General features: G+C 47.2%; 1 protein-coding gene across 3 annotated transcripts in view; it reads left to right on the plus strand.

The window, feature by feature from the left end:
• The first annotated feature begins 1,221 nt into the window (after positions 1-1,221).
• KLHL22 (kelch like family member 22) overlaps positions 1,222-17,532 on the plus strand; it is a 43,077-nt gene continuing 26,766 nt past the window's right edge. Inside the window, exons 1-3 of one of the 3 annotated variants that reach the window (XM_008072325.2) lie at positions 1,256-1,281; positions 2,108-2,185; positions 8,613-8,885. In XM_008072325.2, the coding sequence (XP_008070516.1) occupies positions 8,653-8,885 (233 nt within the window). In that variant the 5' untranslated portion in view covers positions 1,256-1,281; positions 2,108-2,185; positions 8,613-8,652. Of the gene's footprint in view, positions 1,282-2,107; positions 2,186-8,612; positions 8,886-17,532 lie in introns of all 3 variants that reach the window. The other 2 variants (XM_008072320.1, XM_021719429.1) reach the window with 2 other exon arrangements.

Genomic DNA, 17,532 nt, shown 5'->3' on the forward strand with positions numbered 1-17,532 from the left:
GCGGGATTACAGGCTGAGCCACCAAGCCCGGCTCGTGGGACATTCTTATCTGACCCCATCTATCATCAGGCTCAACGCTGCCATTACAGACGCGCCTCTGAGGATGGGATCCTCTTGGCGATGAGGCAGAAAAACGAATGCCAGCAGCCTCCTCATGGACGGTGGAGACCCAGCATTAAGGCTGGGAATTGGATTTGCTCCAGATCTCAGTAACCGAGGAAACAAACTAGCACCAGTCCACATTGGCTGTGTTCATCCACCCTCCAACATGCAGCAGAGGGCGCGCGACCTTCGGTGGCACTGACTGCTTAGGGAAGGTCTCAACGAGTGAGGGAAGGAGCCTGGGAATAAATGAAGGATGGAATGACCATTTGTATACCTAACCCTGAATTGTACCCTACATCTTTATTTATTTATTTATTTTTTTGAGTTGGAGTCTCACTCGGTCGCCCAGACTGGAGTGCAGTGGCCGCTCCCGGCCACCGCAGCCTCGACCTGCTGGGCTCCGGCGATCCTTCCGCCTCGGCCTTCCGAGTAGCCGGAATTACAGGCTTGCGCTACCACGCCCGGCTGATTTTTTGATTTCTTGTCGAGATGAGGTCTCGCCGCCCAGGCGGGTCTCGAACCCGCGGCCTCAGGCAATCCACTCACCACAGCCTCCCAAAGGCGCGGGATTACAGGGTGAGCCACCAAGCCCGGCGAACCCTACATCTTTAAAATAAAAATTAAAAAAAAAAAGAAGGATGGAAAGAGAGAGGGAAGGAATGTGGGAAGGAGGAGATAAGGAAGGGAGGGAATGAAAGGGGTCAGGAAGAGGAAAAAGGAAGTGGGGGGGGAGGGAAGGAGGCACTGAATGAATGAGTGAGGGAGGGAATGAGAGAGGAAGAGAAGGAACGAAAGAGCGAAAGAGGAAATGGAGGGAGGGAGTGAAGGAGGGAACTAGTGAGTGAAGGAGGGTATAAGGGAGGAACCGAGGCAAGGAAGGAGGAAATAGATTTACACCGAATCACTGTCGCCAAAAGGATTCACTCGTTCCCTCGTGCATCCGTTCGCCCCGCCAGATGCCCGGAGCCGTGCCCGGTGCGGAAAACACGCGGACCTCACGGCGGTCGCGGCCTTTCTCAGCAGAGGGATTGGAGGAGAGGCGCCCACCCCAGGGCGCCCGCGGCCGCTGCTCCTGCTCCGCGCCTGCGCGCGCCCACGTGACAACATAGGCCCCGCCCACTGCCTCCCGCTGGCCCCGCCTCCCGCGAGTGCTGCCTCAGCTTGTGGTTGCACCAGGTCAGCCGCGAGGCTTGGGCCGGGCGGCGGGTGGCGGGGAGTGCGGGAGGCTGGCTGCCGGGAGCGCAGGCTTCGGGCGGCGGCCGGGGGCGGGCGAGCGGTGCGGGCCGGGGGCCGGGAGCCAGGGCGTGCGCGGATCGGGGACTCGGGGGCGGCGGCCTGAGGAGAGCCGGCGGCCTGACGTGGCGGGGGCGCGACGGCTGGATCCCCGCGGCGGGACAGGAGCTGGCGCTTGGCCGCCGGCAGGGGCCGGGTCAGGGCCTCCGCGCGGCTGCGGGCCCACCGGCCTCGGCGCCCCCGGGCAGGCCCTGTTGCCTGCGGCGGGTCTGGCGCGACCTTCGCGGGCGGGCTCTGCAACAGGCGGGCGGATCGGGGCGGCCCCGGCGTGACCTCAGCCCTCGGCCTGCGGATCCTCAGTTTCTTTAGCCGCGCGCCCGGGCCGGGGGTCTGGGCCAGGGACTGCAACCGAGGAAGCGCAGCTTCGCCAGTTCGCCCGGGGTCCTGAGAGGGTCCGAGATCGCGCTGTCAGAGCAGATCGCCGGTCGCAAGCGTCGGCTTGCCAGCTCTGATTGAGATCCTGAGGCGACCGAACGGAACGGACCCGGGGCGAGTGCCGCGGGGGCGCTGCCGCCTCTGCCCCGGGCTCCTTCCTGGGCCTCCCGCACCCCGGGCCTGCGCGGGGTCCGGCCTGGGCGCGCCGAGATGCTCCAAGGGAGGTTCGTTGGAGCACGTCTAAGGCGGCACCCTGTTGAAGGCTCCCCCCTGGAAATGAGGACCCATTCGCTCCTCTCCTCATCCTGAGCTGCCCCCCTTGCCTTTGTTGCAGACCTTTCTTCACGCTGCCAAGGCTGGGGTTCTTTGACGGGATATACTGCTCGTTTTGGGGACCCTGGAGAGGACTGAGGTATCTACTCCGTAAACGGTTTGAGTTGAAAATTCCTCTAGAATGCTTTTGACTCTGTCATGCAGGAGTTCATAGACATTCATTTTATGTCCTTCATTTGTACCTACTTGGCGCATGAAGCTTCCTTTCTGCTTCCCCCTAAAGCTTTGAACAGCACGGAACAGAGAGACCTTGCTTATGGTGACTAGAATTGAGGGTATTATGGAACTGAGGGGTGCTTAATCTAGGGAAGGACTTAGGATAGAATAACCATCTGTCAGATGAAAAAGGGGACGAACTTCTAAGACGATTCTTTTTTTTTTTTTTTTTTTGAGGAGTCTCACTCTGTTGCCCAGGTTGGAGTGCAGTGGCACGCTCACAGCCACCACAACCAAACCTGCTGGGCTCAGGCAAACCTGCCTCAGCCTTCCAAGTAGCTGGAACCACAGGCACGGGCTACCATGGCCTGTGAAAAAAAATTTTTTAATTTATTTATTGTACACACAAGGTCTTGCCAAGTTACCCAGGCTGGTCTTGAGCCCCTGGACCCAGGCAGTCTTCTTGCCTCTGCTTCACAAAGTACTGGGATTACAGGTGTGAGCCACTGTGCCTGGCTCTAAGACCATTCTTTACCTGAAAAAAAACACATTGGAAGGGAATCACAAAAATGAGCTGTATTTCCACCTAACTTTTTTTTTTTTTTTTGAGTTGGAGTCTCACTCTGTCACCCAGACTGGAGTGCAGTGGCTGCTCCTGGCCACTGCAGCCTGGACCTGCTGGGCTCCGACAATCCTTTCGCCTCAGCCTTCCAAGTAGCAGGAACTACAGGCGCTACCACACCCCGCTAATTTTTCTGATTTATTGTAGAGATGAGGTCTTCTCTGCCCAGGCGGGTCTCGAACCCACGGGCTCCCAAAGGCGTGGGATTACAGGCTGAGCCACTGAGCCTGGCTTTTCTTTTTTAAAAATGTTGTCAATTACAGAAGTGCAGTGTTTCATCTAAATCAGCAAAGATGAAAAAGAAATCCTATTAGTGAGCTAGATGGAGGTCTGAATCAGGTTCTTGTACTTTGCGGGTAGGAGAGTAAACTGGTACAATCTTCATGGTAGGCAATTTGGTAATATCTATTAAAATGACAAATCCAGGTGTACATGAACATTAAAATGACCCAGCAGTTCTATAGGAAATTTTCCTCGTATCTTCTGTGTGTATGACATATCTGAATGATCACCAGTGCACAACTTTTCAATAGCAAACAATTGGAGAAAACACAGATGTCTCTCACTAGCATTTGAATGATACATATTTATCCATACAATGGGCTGTAAGGGATAAAAATTATGCAAAAGCAAATAAAGAGGGGAGAAGAATGTTATAGATTTACAGATTTTACCTAAACTCCATAGACACCTTCTGGAAGGGTATACAGGAAAGTAGAATAGTAGTTTTCTCTGGGAGAGGATCTGGTTGGGACATACATGGGAGAACAGTCTAAATTTTACCATATACTTTTTCACCACTTTTACATTTGAATCACATAAATCTATAGTCAAAAGTACGTTTGAGGATTTTTTATTAAATATTTCAAACTGACAGGAAAGTATAGAGAATAACAGATTCCTATCAGATTCTGTTTTGTCTTAATATTATTATTATTATTTTTTCACTCTACTGTGTCTGCTTCCCAGGGCTTGCACCCTGATCATGCTATATATATATTATATATATTATATTTAAAGAAATAAAATACTCCCTTTTTCCTTCCTGGAGATAATCATGACCCTAAATTTGGTATTTATTATTCCTACAAAGGTGTTTATACTTTTTTGTACCATAATACCTAAGCAATATAGGATGGTATCATCTTGTGTGTTTTCAAATTTTTTGTAAATGAAAGTGTCCCATACATATTCTTCAATTTGTTGTTTTTTCTCTGCATGGCTTTGAAATTTTTTTCCACTTTGATGACTGTTAACTTGAGTCTAGTTTGTTCATTTTAACTGTTGCCTAGTGTTCTGTCGAATCACTGTACCATGACACCTCTTCTGAGGGTGGAGGTTTTGGTGATGGCCAGTGCTTACTTTATATATGTGGTCTAAAATGTTGTTGTACCCTGTGCTATGCTTCTTCACAGCAGGGATTTGGCTCATTTTTCTTCAAACCCCTCACAGTACCAAGCTGAGTTTCTTAAATTGTACTTGATAAATATGCTTTGCCTGCCCAAAGAAGCCATCTTCCCTTCTCACTGTATTTGTTCTTGAAGTAGGTGTTGAGGGACTAGCTGCCATCTATCTCTTCCCAAGAGGGCAGAGACATTGCTGTGTTCATAGCAAGTGAGAACCAGAGGACTTGATATCTGTTGGGCAGTCAGTCCTCATGGTCACTCCCAGAGAAGGGGCCCTCTTGACCCCATGGTGGTCATGGTGGTTATAAGGAAGCTAAAGTTGGTGATATGAGCCAAGTTCTCAGAGTCTGTGGTTAGCAAATGATGCAACCACAGATGGGAGCTTTGAAATGTTTGTGAGATAAAGAAAGCCCATGCCTCAAGAAACCAGAGTTTTCTGGAGGTAGGTAGATTAGTCAGGTTTGAGTGATGGGGTATATTTGTCATGTTCACCATACAGTGATGGAAGGAGAAGTGATGGAGTTAGACCTTTACCAATACAGGGTTATTAGAGACAGAAACTCATAGGTGGGAGGCTGAAGATGTTCAGAGGATGACAGATGTCCTTTTTGGTCTAAGGACTAGTGATGGTACAGTAGAGGTAAGGCCTGAAGGAGAGTTTTGAGCCAGGTTACAGGGAACCTTACAGGGGAGGCAGCCAGGTCACAGGGAATCAATACTGGAGCAGTCAGATGGCACACTCACAGGGGTGTTTGGGGACCTCCATGCAGCCTGGATAGTAGAGTCTGGGGAGGATGAGGCAAGAGGTAGGGAATCTGGTTGGGGCATCATTGCTGCAATCTGACCCAGAGTGATAACCCTGGAGGACTATAGTGGCTATTTGAGTTGGAGGAGAGAAGAAGGAATCAGAAATAGAGGGTCTCATAGGACACAAAGATTAGAAAAGGAAAAGATATCACTGAGATTATGAGGTTTCCAACATGGAAATGGTAGCTGTGCCAGTAACACAAGAAGACCAGTAACTGGGCTCTGACTGGATTAGGCACTAAGCTGGAGGTTTGACTGGGAATGTAGGTTCTTGGGAAAAGAAGAGTAGGATGGAGCAGGGTATGTTGGATGGAAGAAGTCAGAAAAGTGGAATTGCTATAGGGAAGAGTTTCTAGGCAAAAGAGAATCTCAAGCATGAGGTAGAGGATATGTCTTGGCTCTGGCTCTGGGCTCTGCTGAGAAAGGTCAGTCAGACCAAGGAAGAGGAAGGAGTGGGTGGGTAGAGGTCCCAAGTTCTAGAGGGCTGAGGAGGACAGGCAGAGAGAAGAATTGAGAGTGTTGATAAGCAGTAGAGGGTCCAGAGCAAACAGGTCCAGGAGAAGGGAGTGCCCCTGATCCTAGTAGTGAAGAGGGAGACCTTCTTTTTAACAATTTTTATATTGGGGTCTATTTTTCATTTTAGTCAACAACAGACCAGACCACATAAATCAGGGGTCCCCAATTCCTGGGCCATTGACTGGTATCGTGGCCTGCTAGGAAACAGGTCACACAGCAGGAGGTGAGCCACAGCCAAGTGAGCGAAGCTTCATCTGTATTTATAGTTGCTCCCCAGTGCTCCCATTACTGCCTGAGCTTCACATCCTGTCAGATCAGCAGTGGCATTAGATTCTCATAGGAGCACGAACTCTAGTTGTGTATTCCTTATGGGAATCTAATGCTTGATGATCTGAGGTGGTGAAGCTAGTGCTGAGGAGTGGCTGCAACTACAGATGAATATTACCAGTGAGTTTTGACTGCACAGCCCCCTCATCATCCATGGAAAAATTGTCTTTCAGGAAACCAGTCCCTGATACCAAAAAGGTTGGGGACTGCTGACATAAATGACAGTGGTCCTATAAGATTATAATACCGGCCAGGTATTGTGGCTCACGCCTATAATCCCAGCATTTTGGGATGCCTAGGTGAGAGGATTGCCTGAGCCCATGGGTTCAAGACCAGCCTAGGTAACTTGGTAAGACCTCATCTCTACAGTAAATCAAAAAATTAGCTGGGTGTATTGGTGCATGCCTATAATTCCAGCTACTGGGAAGGCTGAGGCAGAAGAATACTTGAGTCCAGCAGGTCAAGGCTGTGGTGGCTGTGAGTGTGCCACTGCACTTCAGCCTGGGTGGCAGAGTGAGACTCCAACTCAAAAAAAAAAAAAAAAAAAAAAAGAGAAAGATTATAATATCATGTTTTTACTGTATCTTTTGTATGTTTAGACATACTTAGATACACAGATACCATTGTGTTAACAGTTACCTACAGTATTCAGTACTGTGATATTGTGAAATATACATTTGGTCTTCATCTCATTTCCTGGCATACAACTCCTAAAATCCTTGAACTCTTCAAAGTAATATCTTTTTGTATGCTTGCCTGCAGCCCCCTAGGATAAGGGTTGGTCACAGGAAAGACCAAGGCAGGATTACAGGGTTGGGACTTTCAGCCCTTCTTCCCAACCTCTGGGGAGGGAACAGGGGGTAAGGTTAAATTGATCACCAATGGTCAATGATTTAATCAGTCATGCCTACGCAAGGAAGCTTCCATAAAAACCCAAAATGACTGGGTTTGGAGAACTGGATACCTGAACATGTGGAGTTTCCTGGAGAATGGTATGCTGGGGAGGGCATGGAAGCTCTGTGCCACTTCTTCTGTGCCTTGCCCTGTGCATCTCTTCATCTGTATCCTTTGTAATTTCCTTTATGATAAACTGGTAAACATATGTAAGTGTTTTCCTGAGTTTAGTGAGCTACTCTAACCTATTAGTTGAACTCAAGGAGGGGGTTGTGGGAACCCCAGGCTGTGGCCTTCGATTGTCATTGGGGAGAAGGGGGGTAGTCTTGTGGACTGAGCCCTCAACCTGTGAGATCTGACCCTATGTCCAGGTAGATAGTGTCTGAATTGAATTGAATTAGAGGACACCGAGCTGCAGAATTGTTCTGTCTGCTGCAGAATTGATTGCTTGTTTGTTAGTAGGGATAAAAGCCTACGTGCTTTGTCAGAGTCTTCTGTGTTGATTGTTGTGATGTGAGAACAAAGAAAACATGTTTTATATATTTTCCATCAGAAGTACAGTAACATGTTGAACAGGTTTGTAGCCTAGGAACAACAGCCATACCTCACAGCCTAGGTGTGTAAAGGCTGTCCCATCTAGGCCTGTGCAAGTACACTCTAAGATGTTCACACAGTGAGGAAGTCACCTAATGATGCATTTCTCAGAATGCATCCCTGACATTAATCAACATATGACTGTAGGTAATTGGAGAAGCAACACATTTTGGGTAGAGGGAAGTGGGGTGATGAGAGGTGGAAAAGGCAGACATTCATGTCCTGTAGCTGACTGGCTGTGCTGTGGCCTAGAGAATGTACAGCTTGGCCATACTTCAGAGTTCGGAACTGGCCACTCTCTGACTGAGCAACTGACTGTCCACAATTCAGACACTATCAACCTGGACATAGGGTCAGATCTCACAGGTTGAGGGCTCAGTCCACAAGACAACCCCCCCTTCTCCCCAATGACAAAATTGCATTTGTAGGAGGTTTTGTTTTACTAGTTGGGTTTCTGAGGCTCCCATTCAAATCACTTTGTACTTTTTGGGCATACTGACTCAATTATTAGAAGGTAACCCTGAATTTAGAACATAATGCAGATGAACTCTGATGCCTCAGCTCCAGTCCAAGTTACTATGCTTGACTCTTAGAATCTCAGTAAAGGAAGGTGGGTCCCGGAAACCTGCCTCTAACCTTCCAGCCCCCACCTTCCAGACCCATGGGTCTGGGTCTCCTGACTATCAACTCAGGCCTTACAATTTTTATGCATCCATCCCTGCCTGGGGGAACCCAATTTTGTTCTTAGTGTGGGAGAGGAAGAGCTCTTGAAAACCTGGTCTGTGCTGGTGTTTTGTGTTCATTGTTTTACCAATTTAAGAATACCCAATTGGGATGAGTACTTTTATTTCCCTTTTTACAGTTGAGGAACCCGAGGCTCAGGTTGGTGGTGGTGTGACTCCATGGCTGAATAGGGCTTCAACCCAACTTAATCTGTCTCCCCAAACCCTTCTGTTTGACTTACATGCTGAAGGAGAAAAAATTGGATGAATCTTGGGGTTGATGGGTCACAGGTCATAAAGAAGAAGGCTAAATTGGGCCAGAGGTTGGGGGAGAGGAAATTAGGGGGTTCGGGTCATAGGGAAAGCTCAGATGGGCCAGAGGGTAGCACAGGAGCAGGGAACAGCAGAGCTAGCCAGTCCATGCACTTGCTTGTCTCACTTCTGTTTCCTCTGTCTTGCCAGCTGACAGGCTGCAGTGGTGAGGGATCTTGTGGCTGTCAGGATGGCAGAGGAGCAAGAGTTCACCCAGCTGTGCAAGTTGCCTGCGCAGCCCTCCCACTCCCACTTGCACTGCGTCAACAACACTTACCGCAGCGCACAACACTCCCAGGCCCTGCTCCGGGGACTGCTGGCTCTCCGGGACAGTGGGATTCTCTTTGATGTTGTCCTGGTGGTGGAGGGTAGACACATCGAGGCCCATCGCATCCTGCTGGCTGCATCCTGTGATTACTTCAGGTGAGTTCCCTACACCTGTTTTTATAAGGAGAGTAACACAGGTAGTCCTGGCTCCACTAGTGAAGGTGCTGGCATCAGCAGCAGCTGGTCTCTCCTGCTCACCTCAGAGCCTCCCCCACTGCTTGCCACTGCTTGCCTAGTGGCCACTTGGTCAACTAGGGTGACAGAAGGGGTCTTAGAGTTTTTCTTTTAGCAGTCTTGTCTCTTGGGCATATTTTCTTTTTCCTAAAAGATAATCATGCTTGGCTTTACTTGTTTTATTTCTTAAAATGGAAAGAGATGAGGTCTCACTGTCTTGCCCAGGCTGGTTTTGAACTCCTGGGCTTCACCAGTCCTCTCACCTTGGCTTCCCTAAGTGCGTGCGATTATAGGCATGAGCCACAGTGCCTGGTTAACTTGGCTTTATCTATAATACTGCATTTTATAAAATGAGTTTTCTGCTGCAAATACAATATCTTAGTGTAAAGCAGACTGACTTTCTATATTACTCTGGTTTCTACCATCACCCTAACATACTTATTTTGGAAATTTTAATATCTATAGGAAAGTCAAAAGAATAGTATGATGAACACCTGAATGCCAGTTGTTAATACACTACCACATCTGCCTTCTCTCTTTTTGTACGAATGCACCTTTTAAAAAGACAAAGACACTTTACCTCTAAGTCTTTTAGCATCTCCCTTCTTGTAATGCTGGCTTGAGTGTTGAAAGGTTCACATGAGTCCTGGTCATTTCTCTGGGACCCTGGGAGTGCTGAAGCCTTAGGCTGGATCTTTACTGCTGTATCTACATCATCTGCACAGTTGCATGATATTTAGAGTCACCCTTTCCCTGGCGATACACCTTCTGGCTTACACCTCTCATCCCTCAGGTGTCAGTCCTCTGGCCTTCCTGGTGGACTCTGTGGCTTCTCTGGGGTTTCTCATGGCCTCCTGCATGATCCCATCCCAGCATTTGGCACATTGGGAGAAACCAGTGGCTTTTCTTTTACCCACTTGGGCTGGAACTTGTCACTTATTCGTATGTCTAACATGTGGTTGCTGCATAGATTCTCAATGCCCATGACTTAAATGAATAAATTTCTGTTCATAAACAGCAAATTAGTATACCAGACCCCCACTGTCTGTGCTGTTCCACACCCTAGGAGGTGGGTGCTCTTTCACATAGGTGAGATGAGGCTCAGAGGAGTGAGAGCTACCCATGGCTCCCAGCAGGAGCGACATGGAACTCAAAACTTGGTTGTTTCATTCCAACTCTGATTCTGTTTGTTCATTTTGTCTTTAAGGCTTGGTTGTAATATTCTCTCTCTCTCTCTCTCTCTCTCTTTTTGGAGTTGGAGTCTCACTCTATTGCTTAGGCTGGAAGGCAGTGGCACACTCACGGCCACCACAGCCTCTACCCGCTGGGATCAGGCAATCCTTCTGCCTCAGCCTTCCAAGTAGCTGGAACTACACCATGCCCGGCTAATTTTTTGATTTATTGTAGAGATGAGGTCTCGCCGAGTTGTCCAGGCTGGTCTCGAACCTGTGAGCTCAGGCAATCCTCTCACCTCGGCCTCCCAAAGTCCTGAGATTATACTCTCTTTTTTAAACTTTAGGAACTATTGAGCAAAATCTTTTCTTTCTTAAGTGCTCCCTTTCTCCAGAAGGAGTTTATGGAGAATGTGACCCAGTGGTGGCTTGGCATAGACATGTCTAGGGGCAGCAGTATCCTTTCAGTTCATGGGATATTTCGCTGAGGACTATAAGGAATAGATAATTCCCAAGCATCATTAGCATGCTTATTACTTGTTTCAGTTATTTGCTTCAGGTGAAAATGAAAAAGGTCCATTTTTTTCCCAATAAGATTGGGAAGATGTATGAAAGGTTTGTAATGTGGGCAAGGATAAAGAGAAAGGCCTTTGGGGGAGGATTGGCAAATAGCTTGGGGTCCTGCAGTTATATATCAGGTGTCTGTCTAGGTGGCCATCCTGTGAGATCATGCACCTGGTGCTGAGACATTGTTGCAAGGTGGTGCCAAGGGTAACCCTTCCATTCTGTGGTATCTCGTGAAGCCACTTTCAAACTGGGCAGGGTGGTGTGTCTACTGATAAGGAGTGAAAAGCCCTAGGACCTAGTGGAAGATGATCTCATTGTGAAGATCTGAAAGGCTCTTACTGTACTCTGGGGATTGAGTGAAGGGAAGGAACGCTTTCTTCTCCTTACTGCATTATTTGTGTTATTTTATAAAGAACAGGAATTTCTTTTGAGATGTAGGATTTTACTTTGTGTGTGGTGCTCCTTACAGCTGGCAGGGCTGCCCCAGTGTGTGGTGTGATGCAGGGCTGGAATTGGTGCCTGAGACCTCATGTGGTTAGGGTCACCTGGCACCAAAGCCCTCTGAGAATTGTCCTTTTCCTGGTCTTCTACTGTTTGCCTGATATTCTCTTGAACCATATTCACTGTGGTCCTGATATGCTCCAGGTCTTTCTCGCCTCTGTACTTTTTCTGTTCTCTCAGCTGGGCTGCACTTCTCTGCCTTTCTTGCTGTGCAGAATTTTATCTTCCTTCAAGGCACATCTGAGGTACCTCCTCTTGAAGGGAGCCTTCCCTAACTGTCGCTCACCTTTTCCCAGATGGAGGGAACTCAGTTTTCTTCCCATAGAATGCTGCTGACCCCTGGAGGGCAGAGAGCTGTCCTGCCCTCGCCTGGGGCAGTGCCCTGCTGTAGGAAGCCTCCTTACTCTTCCTGTGTACTCTGTGTGTGGTTTAGGAATTGGATAGTCAGACTGCAACTTGGGTTTTCCTTTTTTTTTTTTTTTGACTTTTGTTAATAACCTTTTACTGCATATTTCTTTTGTCTTCTATGGTCCTACACTTGCCTGCTTTATCTTGTATGCTTCTGAGCTTGTCCCTTCTCTTCTTCCAGATCCTTATGGTGTGAAGGACTCAAAGTTTCTTTCCTTTTTATACAACCTACCTTGGTCACTTTGTTCCTCTCTCAGTTCTCATACTACCTGTGAATTATAAGACTACTTTACTCAATTCAGTGCCTATGATTTTGAGAGCTTGGATATAATTTGTGATTTATAGAAAAATAAATTGAGGCCAGGTGTGGTGGCTCAGCCTGTAATCCCAGCACTTAGGGAGGCCGAAGCAAGAGGATTGCCTGAGCCTGTTGGTTTGCGATTAGCCTGGGCAACTTGGTGAGACCTCGTCTCTACAATAAATCATAAAAAACTAGCCAAACATGTCTTGCCATGTTGCGCAGGCTAGTCTTGAACCTAAAAGGCTTAACAACCCTAGGAAAATCTAGGCTTTATGCTTTTGTAGGGAATATAATTTTTTTTCTCCACAGGGTTAAAGTGTTTTCAATTTATTTTTCTTTTTCCTTTTTTTTTTTTTTTTTAGTTGGAGTCTCACTCTGTCATCCAGGCTGGAGGGCAGTGGCACGCTCACGGCCACTGCAGCCTCGACCTGCTGGGCTTAGGCAATCCTTCTGCCTCAGTCTTCCAAGTAGCTGGAAATACAGGCACATGCCACCATGCCCGGCTAATTTTTAAAAAAAATTTATTATAGAGATGAGATCTTGCCAAGTTGCCTAGGTTGGTCTCTAACCCATGGGTTCAGGCAGTCCTCTTACCTTGGTCTCCCAAAGTACTGGGATAATAGGCATGAGCCACTGCACTCGGCCCATATTTTATTTTTATTTTGGACTTTTTTTCCTCCCAAATACATTTTTATTTTGAAAGGCTGAAAGTTAACTGTAGTGAACACCCGTGCCTTGGCCTAAATTTATCAGCTATTAACATTTTGCAGTATTCACTTCAGCGTAAGTTATAGATATCATGACAATTTATCTCTAGAAGCTTCACTTCTAAGAATAAGGAAATTCTCTGACATATCTGTAATACTGTTATGAATCTAAGAAAACTTAAAATCAAGTTTGGTGCAGTGGTGCATGCGGGTAATCCCAGGTACTTATGAGGCTCAGGAGGGAAGGTTGCTTGAGCTCAGGAGTTTGAGTCCTGCCTGGGCAACATAGTGAGACTCCATCTCTAAAAATATAAATGAAAAGGAAAGGAAATTTATAATCATTTCATAATTTCATCTGATATTATCCATAATCAGATTTTCCTGATTGTCCCCAAAATGTTTGTTTTTGTTTGTTTTTGAGTGTTGGAGTTTCACTCTGTAGCCCAGGCTGGAGTGCAGTGGCACACTCATGACCACTGCAGCCTTGACCTGCTCAGTGGATTCATGCAGTGGATTCTTGGGATGATAAAATCTGTGTTAGATTACCTGTCCACACCCTGCTCAGGGTGGCAGTGCTTAAAATGTTGCCATCTAGGGGCTGGGCGCAGTGGCACCCATAACCCAGAACTTTGTGAGGCGGAGGCAAGAGGATTGCTTGAGGCCAGGAATTCAAGACTAGCCTAGGCAACATAGTGAGACCCTGTCTCTACAGAACATATTTTAAAAATTAGCAGGGCATGGTGATATGCACCTTTAGTCCTAGCTACTCAGGAGGCTAAGGTGGGAGGATCACATGAGCCCAGGAGCTCTAGCCTTTAGTGAGCAAGGATAGTGCCACCGCAGTCCAGCCTTGGGGACAGAGTGAGATCCTGTCTCTTAAAAAAAAATTGCTATTCCCATTATTACTAGTGTGGTCCCAGAGTGCCAGCAGAGGAATTGGACAAGAGAAGTGCATACAGTAGCACAGTCCTGGAAAGCTCCTTGAGCTGACCAGACCACTACAAAGAGCAAGGGAGAGTGTCTAGAGGGCCCAGCCTGTGTGGAGTAAAATAAATTTTTTTTTTTTGAGTCAGAGTCTCATTAGGCTAGAGTGCAATGGCACGCTCACAGCCACTGCAACCTCAACCTGCTGGACTCAGGCAGTCCTTCCGCCTCAATCTTTCAGGTAGCTGGAACTACCGGTGCACGTTGCCACGCCCGGCTAATTTTTATGATTTATTCCAGAGATGAGGTCTCACCAAGTTGCCCAGGCTGGTCCGAACCTCTGGGCTCAGGTAATCGTCTCACCTCTGCCTCCCACACTGTTGGCTTTATGGGCGTGAGCTATAGCACCCAGCTGGAACGACAGGCATGCACCACCGTACCCAGCTAATTTTCTGATTTTTTTGTAGAGATGAGGTCTTGCCATGTTGCCCAGGCTAGTTTTCTTTTTGTTGTTGTTGTTTTGTTTTTGTTTTTATTTGAGTTGGAGTCTCACTCTGTTGCTCAGGCTGGAGTACAGTGGCATGCTCATGGCCACCGCAGCCTTGACCTACTGGGCTCAGGCGATCCTTCCACCTCAGCCTTCTAAGTAGCTGGAACTACAGGCAAGCGCCACCATGCCCAGCTAGTTTTTTTTTTTTTTTTTGAGTTAGAGTCTCACTCCGTCACCCAGACTGGAATGCAGTGGCCGCTTCTGGCCACCGCAGCCTCGACCTGCTGGGCTCATGCGATCCTTCCGCCTCAGCCTTCCAAGTAACGGAACTACAGGCACGTGCTACCATGCCTGGCTAATTTTTTGATTTATTGTAGAGATGAGGTCTTGCCAAGTTGCCCAGGTGGGTCTTGAACCCACGGGCTCAGGCAATCCACTCACCTCAGCCTCCCAAAGTGCTGGGATTACAGGCTGAGCCACTGAGCCCGGCTAGTTTTTTGATTTATCTTAGAGATGAGGTCACTCCAAGTTGCCCAGGCTGTCTTGAACCTGTGGGTTCCCAAAGTGTTGGGATTATAGGCTTGAATCAGTGGATCACCTGGCCTTGGACCAACAGTTTTAAATGTGAAAGATTAAGCTATAAAAACACTAGAGGAGCATGAGGAAATGTATTCTAAATAATCTCAGAAGGAAAACACCTTTCTAGGTTTGACAGAAGACACAGAGGCAAGAATGATGACTGCATTAAAAATAGCCTGATCTAGAGGTAGTGAGGTATCTCAACTGATTGTTCATAGTCCAGTTACAGATCCAACTCCTTGTTCTACTCTTTCCCCTTTTATCACTACTGCACTTGACTAGTCCTTTTTTAATTTAATTTTAATTTTTAATTTTTGAGTTGGAGGCTCACTCCATCACCCAGGCTGGAGTGCAGTGGCATGCTCATGGCCACCCCAGCTTCGACCTACTGGGCGCAGGTGATCCTTCCACATCAGCCTTCCAAGTAGCCAGAAGTACAGGCGTGTGCTACCATGCCTGTCTAATTTTTTGATCTTTATTATAGAGATGAGGTCTTGCCAAGTTGCCCAGGCTGTTCTCGAACCGTGGGCTCAGGCAATCCGCTCACTTCTGCCTCCCAGATTGCTGGAATTACAGGCTTCAGCCACCGCGCCAGGCGACTAGTCCTTTTTTTTTTTTAAAAAAAAAAAAAAAAGAAAAGACAAATTTCTGCATGGCAAAAAGCATCACAGAAACAAAGGTTGGGGGAAAAAACTCAACTCATTCGAAAAAAGATTTTTTTCAAATTGATAAGACAGTGTCTAATAGAAAATTGGCAAAGAATCTGAACTGTTCAGAAAAGAAATGGCTCTTTAACATGTGACAAGATTTTCTGTCCCATTCCAGATAAGGTTTCTCCCTCTCGCCATGACAAGTTAGAGCTGGTGTCTTCCTGGGTTGGAGGTAGGAGAAGGCACTGGGCCCTGCTAGTGGGAATGGTGTAAAAAGAGCTGGTGGACAATACTGTCAAAGTATAAATGTATTTAACCCATTTGGCCCAGCAACTATATTTGTGGAAATTAATCCTGGAGTACATGTACTCAGAACGTCTTGTGGGTGAGGGTATCCATTGTGTGAAATTACAAGTAACCTAAATGTACCCCGTAGGAGTGAGTTAAAGAAGTGATGACAGCTTAGCAAAGTGTGAGGTAGCCTTGTGTACATGGGCATGGATGGGTTTCCAAGCTGCATTTTTTTTTTGGTAGGAGTCTCACTCTGTTGCCCAGGCTAGAGTGCAGTGGCATGCTCATGGCCACCGCAGCCTCAACCTGCTAGGCTCAGGTGATCCTTCTGCCTCAGCCTTTCAAGTAACTGGAACTACAGGTGCATGCCACCACGCCTGGCTAATTTTTTGATTTATTGTAGAGACGAGGTCTCACCAAGTTGTGTAGGCTGGTCTTGAACCCCTGGGCGCAGGCATTCCTCTTGCCTCTACCTCCCAAAGTGCTGGGATTACAGGCAGCCCAGCCTCCAAGCTGCATTGCTAAGTAAAAACAAAGTAAGATTCACAATACAACTGCCCCATGGATAGCATTGCCCTTGGGAGGGGAACTAACTGATGACTGGGAGCAGAAGTGAGGGGACTGTCACCACAACTTTTTATGTATTTTATATCTGGTACTATATATAGGTATTACCTAGTCAAAAAAATAAAATCTAAAAATAGTTACTCTTATAACTCCATTTTGCTGACTGTCATATTTAAATTACAGTCCCAGCTGTTAGCATCTTACCTCCAAATACCTAATTATTGTCTACACTTGACTGTCTTGCTGGCATCTCACACTGAGCATGCCACAATAAGACTCCCAACTGTCCTGTTCCTTCCAAATTTTCCCCCATGAGTAGAGGGTCCCCATCTGCCCAACTACTCTACCCAGCAGAGGGTCCTGAGTCCTCCAAGCCAAGATTCAGTCTGTTAACAGGTTCTTTGCGTTCTGCCTCCAGGTAGTCCCAACTCTTCCTCTTCAGCCACATTGCCCTCACCAGGGCCAGGGTGGCCTCTAGGCCCATAGGAACCTCTAGCCTTAACTGGCCTTCCGGGGGCCCCTCCTAAAGCACCCAGGTTTGAAAGCCAATCAGCTCACACCACACTGTAAATTCCTCAAGAGTAGCAGCATCTCATCATGCTCCAATTTTAGTCAGGACTGTAACTGCCTAGAGTTAGCAGCAGTACCTGATCCCCAGGCCTGCCTGCACCCTCCCACCTCCTGCTCATTTACTCCTCATCTTGGCAGCTCCCTTGAATGCCAAGCTCTGCCTTTCCCTTGGACTTGTGCACCTATCTCCTCCACTTGGCATGCTCTCCCCTGGCTGGCCACGTGCTACTCTCAGCCTTCTGCTTAGGTCTCAGTCCTTCAGAGGGTACTGTCCCCGCCCCTTCTCATGGCTTTACCCATCCCAGCTCCCAGCCAGTGACTACCAGGTAAGATGCCTTGCTGAGTTCCTTCCTAGCACTTTTACCATTTGTAATACTTTGTTTCTTTTTTAATCTTTACTTTTATTGTTTGTCTTTCTTTGCTAACATTAAACTTGTACTTAAGAATCTTATCAGTGTTAAACTTGTACTTAGGAATCTTAATCAGTTTACTTCACTGTTACCCCTTCTGCTCTTTTTAAGTTTTTTTTTTTTTTTTTTTTAATCAGAGCCTCACTCTGTTATTTAGGCTAGAGTGCTGTGGCATGCTCACGGCCACTGCAACCTCAACCTGCTGGAGTCAGGCAATCCTGCCTTAGCTTTCTGAGTAGCTAGGACTACAGTTGTGCACTACCATGCCTGGCTAATTTTTTTATTTATTGTAGAGACAAGGTCTCACCAAGTTGCCCAGGCTGGTCTAGAACCCCTGAGCTCAGATAATCCTTTTGCCTTGGCTTCGTACTGGGATTACCAGTGTGAGCCAATGCATTTGTCCTTTTTTTTTTTTTTTTTTTTTTTTTTTTT

This window comes from Carlito syrichta, unplaced genomic scaffold, assembly GCF_000164805.1.
Source record: "Carlito syrichta isolate Samal-C Ts95f unplaced genomic scaffold, Tarsius_syrichta-2.0.1 Scaffold115573, whole genome shotgun sequence".
Taxonomy (NCBI): domain Eukaryota; kingdom Metazoa; phylum Chordata; class Mammalia; order Primates; family Tarsiidae; genus Carlito; species Carlito syrichta.